This window comes from Protobothrops mucrosquamatus, unplaced genomic scaffold (genome assembly GCF_001527695.2).
Source record: "Protobothrops mucrosquamatus isolate PMUCROS unplaced genomic scaffold, P.Mucros_1.0 scaffold54, whole genome shotgun sequence".
Lineage (NCBI taxonomy): Eukaryota > Metazoa > Chordata > Lepidosauria > Squamata > Viperidae > Protobothrops > Protobothrops mucrosquamatus.
Genome location: NW_015386435.1, coordinates 568,238 through 581,768, shown reverse-complemented (window position 1 = coordinate 581,768; position 13,531 = coordinate 568,238). Strand labels below are relative to the sequence as shown.

General features: G+C 35.3%; 1 protein-coding gene across 1 annotated transcript in view; it reads right to left on the bottom strand.

Moving 5' to 3' along the window:
* Window positions 1–13,531, bottom strand: part of TLK1 (tousled like kinase 1) — an 82,088-nt gene that overhangs the window by 35,691 nt on the left and 32,866 nt on the right. Inside the window, exons 2-5 of the mRNA XM_015811868.1 lie at window positions 7,270–7,388; window positions 5,902–5,973; window positions 1,517–1,592; window positions 368–414 (exon numbers count right to left, since the gene is read on the bottom strand). Of these exons, the coding sequence (XP_015667354.1) occupies window positions 368–414; window positions 1,517–1,592; window positions 5,902–5,973; window positions 7,270–7,383 (309 nt within the window). The 5' untranslated portion in view covers window positions 7,384–7,388. The remainder of the gene's footprint in view (window positions 1–367; window positions 415–1,516; window positions 1,593–5,901; window positions 5,974–7,269; window positions 7,389–13,531) is intronic.

Sequence of the window (13,531 nt, the reverse complement as noted above, 5' to 3'; positions counted from 1 at the left end):
GACCTAGGGAGGATTTTATTTGGGGTTTATCTTTTAACAATTTGACAGAGACACAACTTTAAAATTTGATTTAATTCGGTTTTATCGGGGGGGAATGTATTTATGTTTTGTTTTAAATATGTTGTGCGCCGCCCTGAGTCCCGTTGGGAGAAGGGCGGCATATAAATTAAATTTATTATTATTATTATTATTATTATTTATGTATGCTATGAAAATTATATTATGAGCTCCATTTAAAAACTACTTTTTAAAAATAGATACCAGGCAATTTCCTATCAAATGAAGTACATTTTAATATACGGATACTTTTTATCAGAATCAAAATAAAAGATCGTATCAAAACAATTTATGTTAAAATTGAACTTACCTCAAAATAGTCACTAATTTTGTGCCCACGTCCCCCAATGTTTTTCCCTGAAACAAAATCAAGATTAAGAAAAAAATAGTTAAAAACCATAAATATTGTAGTTTATATTTCCTAAAAAGTTTCCTTACAGCATATTCCTTTTAATCTGGCAAATATTTAAATAAAATTTGCCTAAATATATCTACTTGAGAAAGGGAAGTATGAGAAAAAATCTAGTTTTCCCAGATTTATTCTTACAACTGATTTACATATAATAAAGGTTGGCTAAAATTTGTAAAATAGCACCAATTAGTTTGCTGCAGAAAACAAAACTGCAATTCATGACTAACAAATTTATAATAGCATGATTTTTTAAATAGTGTAGCTTACTGTTTTTATATGTTCTTGTTATAATAATTATATTTAACTTTTATTCATATCTTTTCAAACTGATTCTATGATTTTTCTATGATTCGAAATATATTTAGCAGAATAAATTTAGGGAGCAAAGAAAATGTCTTGTATCACTATTTCACTATCAGAGGAAACTGGCAGCATGAAAAAAATGGATTAGTTATTTATTGTTATGGCTCTTAAAGACTAAAGCATTGTAATTTTAAAATATTATTTACCAATTATAAAATTAAAAATGTCTAATCAAAATTCTGAATTTGAAAATATTTTCTTCTGATACTTCCAAAGGCGTTCACTTAAAAGGCCTGAAAGTCTATTGCATAAGAACAATCTTTACTTAATGCCATCATGATAAGTTTTTTTCTTAAATTAACATTTTATTTTGTCTCACAAAATATTTAAAACATTTGAAGGAAAAATATGAGCATAATGTTAAATATTTACCTGGCAATCATAAAAATAAAGAGCTATTCAAACAACTATCTTGTTCAAAATACTGTTAGGATTAATAACTTAATAACAACTGATAGGTATCAGTTCTGTTATAATATTAATTACTGGGATTTTCGTTTTTTTTAATTTTGGCAATCCAACTATGAAATGTGGATAATAATTAAAGGAACCATGAAACAGAAAGAGACTCACAACAATGTCTAAAATATTTCAAAAAGCTGAACCTTTACTGAATATGGCATTTTAATCATCTGACAACTTTCATTCATATTATCAAATTGATTCCATAATAATATATCTTACCTTGACTACTTTCACTCTGGTTTTCTGCTTTCCTTTTTCTACCCCTAGAAGACTCCAATTGTTTTTTCTCAGGAGTCTGGCAAAAAAAATTAAAAAAATGTTTTTCCAACAAATAAGAAGAGTTAGCAATTAATCTACATATTGTATATCTGTACCAAAAAGAAGCAAAAATGCGTAATTTACTTCTGTAACTCACGTATTACTTTTGTAAGACAAAACTGTATAATTACCTATTTACCATCTGTGAGTAATTACATAATTACCAAGATGATGTCATTGTATTAGCACACAGAATTTATCTGAGATAATTTAAACAAAAAAATAAAATGCTTGTATAGAAATACCAAAAATATCCTTAAATATTGGTATCTAAACAAATACATCTACTCTGTTATGAACAAAAAAACATTAAGTGCCTTTCCACAGAGTTCATTTAAAGTCCTTTCCATTTGTTAATGAAATTATGCATTAATTTTGACCAAGGAAAGAAAAAGTGGAAACATACAAAGAATGCGGCACCAGAATAGGGGGATAAGATAAGATAAGATAAGATGATAAGATAAGATAAGATAAGATAAGATAAGATAAGATAACCTTTATTGTCATTTTTTTACTGTGGGAACAATGGCACACATCAAAAATGAAATTTAGTTGCCCGCTCTCAAAGTGAAACACATACATGATACACACCTAAACGTATTATGTACAACATGTACAACTTGTATCAACTGCATTAGTGACTCTTGCTTACCAGCATACAGACTGCTGCATTTTGTACCAACTAAAGTTTCTGGATAGTCTTCAAGGACACCCCTAAGTCAACTGCACCACACACATCAAACTACAAGGTAATGAAGGCATGAATCACTGTCCCCAGCTCTAAAAATGGACATAATAGGTAGACCAGCTGGAAATAAGCAAAGTGTTCCATAGCCACGGCTTCTACCTGGTGCTCCAATAGGAGCCATGAATCCATGAGAACCCTCAAGTTATGCACCTGTCCCTTTGAGAAATAAGATACAACTCCTTTAAAGCCAGACTATAGGATACAAGCAAACTTCCTAGATGAACAGCAACTTCGACTTTCTGGGAGTTAGTTACAGTTTCATATTTTACAGTTTCTAGATAATAAATCAAGAGATCTACTGTATCTCCTGCTTGGCCTAAGTTAGAGATATAATACAGGGTATCATCAGCAGACTAATAATAACTCACCCTAAACTGATGGATGACCTATCTCAGCATTTCAACATAGCTTTTAAAAAACACTCTATAGCAGCTTTTATAGGAACAGCCAAGGTCTTGTTCCTTCATCCATCATTAACACTGTCTGAACTGTCCACTCAGGTAAGAGTGTAATCACTATAAAATTATGCCAATCTCAGCCCTTGCAGCTGATCCACAAGAATACTATGATTGATGGTACTGAATGCCAATGAGAAATCTAATACCAAAATAGCTGTACTCCCTTTATTTAGGTCTTGACATAGAGCATCAACAAAAGGGAGCAAGGTACCTTCCACCCCATATTCAGGTCTGATATCTGAATGCAACAGATCAGGGTAACCTTTCTCATCCAGCACTCATGTATCTGCATTCCAAATACCTTTAGATGTTCTCTTCTTGAAGAGTGCACCCCCACATCTTTCAAAGCTATAATATTCCTTCCTTAAGGAGTCATTACTCATGTCCCAAATCCAATCATTTCCTTAACTTTCACTGCTTAACAGAGCCAAGTGGCAGGTTCCCATCCCACCGGTCACTAAATTCATAATTCATCACAGAATCACCCAGATCAGCAGTCAAGGAGAGGGCACAATTGGAGGTGGAATGTGAAGATGTGTCAGATTTTATTTATTTAAAAGGTTTGTATGGCTGCCTGTTTTATTCAAGATAGTGGATAACAACAGCAACACAGAAATATAAAACAAGAATTCCACAGAATTAAGACCAACAAGGCAACACAGCACTCTCCTGCTTGTAGACAATTGTAGAGAATTAAGTAAGATGATCTTAACAGAACTAAACAAAAGCAATTACTGAGGCAAAATGACTAAACTATTTTTTAAGCCCAGAGTAAAGAAACAACATTCAGAAGCAACTCAGGCAGGCATCTCCCTAATTCACTGGAGTATAAGAAAGGTGGTATGTATACCATAATCAGACTTCCATTATTACATTATTCCATGATTACAGCCAATCACAGTAACAGTAGTTCTAGTCTTCTGGTAGAGTTTTCCTGGTCTGGTATGTCTGACCTGGGCTCAACTCCTACCCTGAACAAGTGTGTATGGGAAGAAATTGTCTTCACATTTCAGAGGTCAACAATTATTCATGGCAGAACTACCTGTCCCACCTTAGGCATGAAAGCTTGTCAGGTGACTTTTGTTCACCCACTCTCAGCCCAACTCATCTCACAGGGTGAAAATAGGAGGAGAAGAAATATTAGGTACTTTTGCCTCTTTGAATTACTTATAAAATTATTAAAGGCAGTGTCAGATCTGCTATCACACCGCTTCAGCCAGCTTTGCTTTGATGGCAGCCTGCCATAAAGTATGGGAGGGGAGAGGGAGGATGTAGGGAAGGGGAATGATAGGAACCAGAAGTGCCAACCAAAGACATCAGTTGAACAATCCAAGGACACACGGATGGGAACAGAATGTGATCGGAATGCAAACCAAAGAGACGCCAAACTTTTAAAATGCTATCCAAAACAACCAGTTCAAACTTCACTGGATATTAGCACAATGACCGAGGGATGGGGGGCTGGGAGAAGCGGAAAACTATCGGCTTTACGTGGGAATCCTCAGATCTGGCTTTACATACACTGTAACCACTTGTAAATGTAAAAGTATACATTTTGCTACAAATAGAGTCGAGGGTCTTTCTTTCTTAAACCCCCAAGCTGGGACGGGTCTGACAGGCAGGATAAAAATAATCTTTAAAAAAATCCCCAAATCCTGACTGGAACATAGGAGTTCTTTAAAAAAAAAAAAAAAAAAAAGCAAAGCCTCCCAAGCCAAATAGAACTGGTTTTATTCTTCAAATGCAGTCATTATCTGCATTTAATTTTCAGACAGTTTGAACATGATCATAAGTCATCGGAAATTAATGTTCTTGCCATTTTCAAATTATTACTGTGGTTTTGAATCTCAATGTTTCAAGTCGCAGAACATTTTCTATCAGCTGAACAGGGATAGAGGATAGAGGGCGGTTGCCTCTTTTTCCTACAACCTCACAAACAACATCAACATCTATTCCTACAAGATTTGGGAATCTTTTAGAACAGAGGTGACATGATAGCAGTGTTCCAATATCTCAGGGGTTGCCACAAAGAAGAGGGAGTCAAGCTATTCTCCAAAGCACCTGAAGGCAGGACAAGAAGCAACGGATGGAAACTGAACAAAGAGAGAAGCAACTTAAAACTAAGGAGAAATTTCCTGACAGAACAATTGATCAGTGGAACAACCTGCCTCCAGAAGCTGTGAATGCTCCAACACTGGAAGTTTTTAAGAAGAGACCGGACAACCATTTGTCTGAAATGGTGTAGGGTTTCCTGCCTGAGCAGGGGGTTGGACTAGATGACCTCCAAGGTCCTTTCCATATTATTAATAATCTGGAGTAGAGGAACAGGAAGAAAGTCTACCAGTGACAACAGCCTGATTTTAATATATAACCCTAACATACATGGTCAATACTTAAATAAGTTGGAACCATTTATTAAACAAACTGCTTAATTAGAGCATTTTCAATAATAGTATCTTGTTTTCAGTTTTAGAAATGTGAAAATAAAGTTCCCTGTCATTAATAGATTGAAAAAAGTGTCAAATCATCAAAATAACAGAAATGCAGAAATACAAAAAGACACGACCTCTCTTATTTACAATTCTTAAGGATAAAAATGTTATCAATTATCTTGAATCTAATAATAAAATTTTTAGGTATTTGATCAGACTAGATTTTATCCATAACAGTACCCTGAATAAATCAGTAATCTTGTAAGCAACATACTGTTTTATTCATCTAATAGGTTAAAACAAGCTTATGATATATGGCTTATTCACCTTATTCTCTCCCACCTGATGTGTGTGTATATTCTTTTCTACATTAACTGTTAAGAAAATTTGAATGGCTCATAATTTTATCCAAAAATTTCATTTGCTTAAAAAATAATCAGTTAATTCACAATGAAGCAATACATCATTTTGAAATAATCTTCCTCTATTCTGACAGGATGTGCACCAAGTTTCTCCATATCTTTAATGCAAATATTCTAATTATAATTAGACAGGAAACCCTCCTAAATATGTCTATCTTTTACTGAACCCAGTAGTATAAATGACAGATTAGAAATGCTCACTTAAATATTTTTAACTACTTCATACCTCAGATTCTTTATCACTTAGAGATCCCAAGCTGCCAAAACTGTGGTTAGAACTCTCATTATTAGTTGAGGCCTAGAGAATAAATAAAAGAAATAAAAGCATCAAATGTGTGAAATTGCTAATTATACGCCAAATAATGCATTACTAATAGATTTCATGGTTTGAAAAATGAATGATTATACACACACACTCTGGTCATCGCACGTGACCAGTTGTGGAACAAGCAGTCACAATTGCAACTGTTTACAGAAGAGAAATGTGAGAAATAAGATTCTATATGACAAATTTAGTTACATTTATATTTTACACTATTTTTCATTAAAGAAGGAAAATTGTGTACAATAATGATAATAGGTGTAGTGAAATATTGATTACTAACAATAAAAAACTAACAGTTTAAAACCAACAATTAAAAATAAGCAATTGTAGCAATGAATACAATAATTTAACGGCTAGGTAAATAAAAACATTTTTAGTTTCTTGTGAAAATACTCCATAATAAAAGCAAGCTTAATCTCACTGGAATTTTATCCAATAATTTGGGCAACAGGAAAGAGAATGCCCTCTCCTTAACAACCCATGGTTTGGGCAGCAGTGGAGTCCACAACATGACAAAATGGTGCAAAAATGAGGACACACACACAATAATGTCTGGATAGAAAACCGCACTCTTACATATTTGTGCAGTATCCCATTATCTGACACAAGTATGAAAGTGTGGCATTTGTGTTATGATGCTCAAATGATTTCATTATTTGCTCACTTTACTGCTGTCCTACAGAAACTAATGAAGATCACCGGATAACACACTTGCTCCTGTAGAGGAAGTGTATGTCTGAATGTGCTTCCTGTATCAACATTATGCAGCTGATTCAGGATGCCATGGTTGATAGTATTAAAAGCTGCTGAAAAATTAAAAGAAATACAAAGGTCACAATCTTCTTAACTTCCCCATGAAAGTGAGGGGTTGTTGCTCATTGTATCATTTTGAGTGATACACAGCAAAAGTGTTCCTAAATCTACCTACTGTATATGATAAGACCTGATAATAGCAATAGCACTTAGTCTTATATACCGCTTCATGGTGCTTTACAGATTCTCTAAGTGATTTACAGAGTCAGCATATTGCCCCCAACAATCTGGGTCCTCATTTTACCAACTTTGGAAGGATGGAAGGCTGAGTCAACCTTGAGCTCAGTTAGGATCAAACTCCTGGCTGTGGGCAGAATTAGCTTGCGATATGCATCCTAACCACTGCGTCACCACGGCTCAGGGTTAGTTGCAATTACAAGCAGAACTGTGCGTAATCCATATTAATTGTAAAAAAATATTAACCCTCTGAATAAAGTAGTCCACATTCCTTTTTACCTTTGCTCCAACGCTACAGCTTCCCGTACTTCCAGTACTGCCACTCACAACTCCAGTAAATCTAGCCTCTAACAGTTCTTGCCTTCTTGGATCCAGGCTGTGAAGCTCATCCATTGCACCTATAAAACATGTTTAATTTGTTACACAACTGCAAATGATTTTATGTAACCATGAACAATTGTACTATTTCCCCCCAAATTTAAATGAAATTTTGCATCATGTAGTTCTCCTCCAGAAATATCTTTTTCCAGTAAAAATGCATCTTTGTTAAATGCAGAACACAAAGTTTCAGAAAATAAAACAAAAAAAGGATACAAAGGGTAAAGAAGAAAATTCGTATGAAATTCATAATAATATGAAATTCAGTAATTTATAAATCTTCAAATATATCAATAGCAGGAAGTAGGCAGTTGAATGAATCAAAAAGAGCAAGATTGTAGAAAAGTTAAGCACATTATCTACATTTGCCTTCTTTGCAGAAGATGTAGTAGAGATCTTTAATCACATAAATAATTGTTTTTTTCATCAAAGAACTCCAAGGTTAATGCTTATAAAGTCTCAAATTTACTGACAAATTGAAAACAAACTGGGTCCAGATGGAATCTATTCATAGTCCTAAAAGCATTCAAACACAAAATTGCTGATCTAATAATTTGTTCAAAATATGTTTTTGAGAACTAGAAAATGATTAGTATGACAAATTTTAAAAAGGAATCCAGGAAATTACAGGCTGCTTAGCTTAAAAATAGCTTTTTCATTGTGATTCACCTAGTGGTCCACTATGCACTGTGCACAAGTTTACAATTTGAGACCCCACAAATTAATGACCCTCCCAAAAATCATGGAACACATCTCTAAATTCCAAATGTAATTTTTAATGTGAACAAACAGAAAAATGAAAAACAAAAACATGAGAAACAATTAAACATTAGCTAAATTTAAATAATGCAATGTCTTATATCTCCCGTGCTTCCAAGTTAAATCTATATACCTCAATACAGCAGTCTAATATATTTTCAAAGGAATAGAAACAAGATCCACAACTAGCCATTCTCAAGTTCTAATGAAAGCTTAACCTTTATTGACAAATGTATACCCTCTTTAAGCTAAATGCTTTCATATATCTTAATTTTAATCTCTTAAAAATATAATAAAGCCATCCATTTCAGTTTTAGGAAAGAGCATATATATCTATCAGTGTTCCACTATAAAAGTATCACTGCATCTGAAGCATTTAGGAGAATTTACAATCATTTAAAATACCAACAAGTTTACATTAGTTATATAAGTACTACTAGTATTTTCACTAGGCACTTTCAAGTTTCTAAAGTTTATTCTTTTTTTTTCAATTGTTGAATTGTTATTTAATATCAGGGTAATGAATATTTGTTTTACAGAAAACTGTTTCAAACATTTCAACATCTAATTATTGTCTTAAGACCACAGATCAGCATTGGAACACACAATGTTGTTTGTACCAAATTTTCACACCATAACACCTTGATTCAAAAAAAGTGCATGTCTTCATTTTTTTGAATTTATACACACAAAGCCAAGATTAAAACAGACAAAACTTTTTCTATGTCACCTGTACCTGTGCCAAAGTGTCTGTCTGCCTGCCTGCCTGCCCCCCCCCTCTCTCTCTCTCTCACACACACACACACACACACACAGAGAGAGAGAGAGAGAGAGAGAGAGAGAGAGTATATATACTGTATATACCGGTAGCCCTGTAGCAAATAGTTATTTGAACAAATATACTTATTTGTTTTTATGTATGCTAGAATTATATCTTAATTTTCTCCCATGAGCTTAAGGCAATGTACATAGAACTCCTTTTCTATTTTTTTCTCTACAATTCTGAATAAGGTTGGGTTAAAAATAAGTGTCCTTGAAACTCAATTTTTGCAAGCCACATATACCCAGTAAATTCAAGAAACAGGGACCACATGGATTTCAGAAATGCATATTTAATACTATTTAAGGAGGAAAATAATATTAAAATCTTCCCCAGGCTATCCTATAGCAAGTGAATTAAAGTCTTGTTGAAATGTTTCCTCCTCACAGCCCACCTCTCAATTATGCTGCCTCTTTAAACTGCTACTGAACTTGTTCTCTCATCCCTGCTTCCCACCATCTCTCACACCTGATGTGCTTCCATGGCTGACTGGTGCCATCAGACTTAACTCTTAGTAATCACACATGGAGAGCCCTTTGTCCACAGTCTGGCCCTTCAGATTTTCTAATAGGACACTCAATGTCATAGTAAACAAGCCCATCCACCTTGCTGGTGGTCATCCTTCTCTTTCCTTCCACCTTTTCCTGTATTATGATTTCTAAGGGATGTAAACCTAAGTCTCACCAACCATAGACCAACATCCAGTCTGGCAGGCTGAGCATGCCCTGAGTTCTGTCAGCTAAGGAATGCAGACTTGCAAGGCACAGAAGACTTTTCTGGCATGGTGCCCACAATTTGGAACATCCTCCATCTGGAGATTACATTGGTCCCGATTGTCCTGTACTTTCATAAGGTCTTGAAGACCTGGCTTTGGGTTCAGGTCTAAGGCCCCCAATAGGTGAAGAGACTTGTCTCCTGGCTATGTGGGTGATACTTAATTTTCTCAGCTGCTGTGTATTATCTTGGGTACTCATGGTTTCCTGGTTGAAATTATGGTTAGGTCTGTCCATGTGCTGTGAAATTAAGGAATTTTTGCCATGTCTTCTGACTGCTATTTGGCATGAGTACCCGAGACCAAGTCCAGTCCAAAACCACTAGAAAATTTCTAGAAGCCTGGCATTCAGATGAATCAGTCATCAACCGGCATGCAGAGATAAATAAATCTACGTATCATTCAAAAGAGGCAATCAAAAAGCTAAAAAGGAAACAAAAAAACCTAAACATCTCTTCACCAGCAATCAACACTCAGATGAGCAGAGATTAACAATGAAAGTAACACTAGACCAGAGGTAGGCAACCTTGGCTCTTTTATGACTTGTGGACTTCAACTCCCAGAATTCCTGAGCCAGCTATGGTTGCCTACCCCTGCACTAGACCAACAATCAAGAACTAAATAACACCCCCATCAAGGAACTACCAACTTAGACAAGCAGGCTAACAGTAAACAACAGCCTAATCAAAGAACCACTGAAACCATTTGTACCAATGCTGAAAGTGCAAGTCACTAGTATATAAAATGAGAGTAATCCTCACCCTCTTCTAGCACTGAAGTCACTGGTGGTAATGAAACATCTACAAGAAAACAACCACATTCAGAGAGCATCGAGGACTCCACAATTATATTACATTAGCTTTATTTAGCAATAGCAATAGCATTTACATTTACACACCACCCCATAGAGCTTTATAGCACTCTCTGGGCGGTTTACAATGTAAGCATTATTTGTATTCTGCCCCCAACAATCTGGGTCCTCATTTTACCAACCTTGGAAGGATGGAAGCTAAGTCAACCTTGAGCCCCCATCACAATTGAACTCCAGGCTCTGGGCAGAGTTTGCCTGAACTACTGCACTTTAACCACTGTGCCACCAGTAATTAAACATATGTAAATGTTATTTAAATAATGTTTAAATGTTACCAAGATCTATCTGAAAGACAGCACTGCATTCTATATCGTTTTTACAGGCTTACAAGATAATTCTTGAATGCTCTGGCTCAAATGGAAAGTATCTTCCCTCAATCAATTTTCTTCCAATCATGACTTCTTCTCACTTCAGAGGTCCATAATCACAGAAATGCAAGGCTCTAATAAATGAACCAATACTGCTTTATTTTTATGTATCTTCATGAAACTTCATATGTATCATTTCCTCTTCTGAAGCCCTCTAACCCTTGAATGTCAAAAAGAAGTAATATTGTGCAGAATGCCTCCTACATATTCCAGAATCCTACTTTTAATGGCTCTGCTCTCATTTGTTGATTTTCACCCACATTTCAGCATTCCAAGTACAAATGTTATTCTGTCTTTCCGTATTTTTAAAACAGTATGGCTTCTTTCAAGAAATAATACTACTAAACATAAATATGAAATATTTCTTATCAAATCATAGTCAACATGAAACACAATGAGGTATCAAATTATAGTACTTGAATATTTTTAATGAGTTCCCGCTAAATATTCACTTGCTGTAATAAAATTGCAGAACGTAAGTTGCATTACAAAATAAAGCCACTTTGATATAGTGATTAAGGCATCAGGCTAGAAACTCTGAGATCATGAGTTCTAGTCCCACCTAGAACCAGTCAGCTGGCTGACCTTGGCCCACCACATTCTCTCAATCCTAGGAAGGAGACAATGACAAACCATTTCTGAAAAACCTTGCCAAGAAAACTTTAGGGACTAATCCAGGCAGTCACTAGAAGTCAAAAACAGAATCGAAAGCACCAATATACTGTATATCTGTATATCATATCTATATAAAAATTAGTACATGCAGGAAGCTTGATATATTCAAAAATGTTAAACTCCTAGTGCTGTCCTAGCAATCTGAATAAGTATAGTTGAGAATTATATCCATTTTCACAAGATGCTAATGTAGCAACTCCAATATTATTTTATTCGGCTGTACAAATATTTTGTGTACACATCATCCAACAAATCGAATAGTCCATGCTCAAATCCAGGCAATGTGTTTGGTTTGTATGTGGCCTAAAATGTGCGTGTTTTATCCAGGCTTGAACCAAGAATACACAAAGGAGAGAATGAAGAAAAAGTAATGGTAGTAACAACAACCCATACCTGAACAAATAGAAAGGAAAAGAAAGCACTCAGAAGGTTGTGGGTTAGGTATGCTATGCTTGAATTCAAGCACTGCAATGGTGGCTCAGGAGAAGGAAGATATTGTCAAGGCTGTGGTGAGGAACAGGTGGGACAATCAATTATGCTGTACTGGAATTCAAGCATGGAAGCTAAGCAAAGGTCGTGGGAAAGGTACAAAAGCCATATAAACACAGCAAGGAGAAAGGGGTGATGTGCATCAATCTTGTGCTAATTGCCCTGTTAAGACCCTTCTGGATTTTGACTCAGCTGAAATCTGGAACCACCAAATGCCCTGGCTTTTAGTTTCCTGGACTGTGACCCAGTTGGAATGCCTGGCTTCACAGTGTGTTTGTTCTGTACACAAATAAACATATTTTCCATAGACAAACTTATTATTTTAACTTCAATTCAATAATTCTTAATTTAGCAAACGTTCGTTCTGTGGCACTTTTGAGTGCAATTACAAAAGAACACTATAGTAGTTACTGCTTATCTACGGTATATCATCAACAATCTCTCATCCTTGTGGAGAAATGGTCTCAGAAACCTATGGAGTAGTGTAACGATCCATCGGAACTACCTGCCAGATCAGCTATATCCAAATCAAAAGGTGACAAGGTATTTTATCATTATGCTTTATATCCACAGGACCTTAAAAGAGTAAATTCTCTCTCTGAAATAGCAGCTTATTTATAGCATTTTTATCCTGCTCTTCAGGCAGAACTGCTCTCAGAGAAGCTTATATAAAAATCAATGAAAAAAAACTAATTCCTACCAACAGGGATATTATTTTAAGAAACATGACACAAAAAAGAAAAGAAATGAGGGGAAAGGAGAAAAATAACAAATTCAGGTTACAAAGGGAAATGTTAGTTCTTAAACAATATCCAGCTGCTTATATAGTTCAGGGAGAGGCCAAGCCTGAGGGAGGTGCTATATCTGTAAGACTAGATAAATCTTTCCCTTCCCAAGTGATTTCTCTCCCTCTGAAACTAAAACTGTTACAGCTGCTATGTACTAACTATAACAAGTGGATGTTGTTTCAATCTTGACAATAAACCACTAATATACACAACGCACAGTGTTTTTCCTGTCAGGATTTGCAACATTAATAGTTTTACTGTACCACTACCAGGTGTAGCACAAATTGTAGCAATGAGTATAACACTCTTTCTTGGATTAATCCTCCTGAACAAAATGAGATTTAATGTGGAGAAAAAAGCAAAGTTTTACATTTAGGCAGGAAAAATAAAAAATGTAAGTACAGATTAAGTGAGACCTGGCTCAAAAACAGTAACTGTGAGAGGGACCTTGGAGTCCTAGTGGACGATCACTTGACTATGAGCCAGCAATGTGTGCAGCAGCAGCCAAAAAAGGTAATACAATCCTGGGTTGTATAAACAGAGGCATAGAATCAAGATCATGAAAAGTATTAGTACCGTTTTATAAAACCCTAGTGAGACCACACCTGAAATACTGCAACC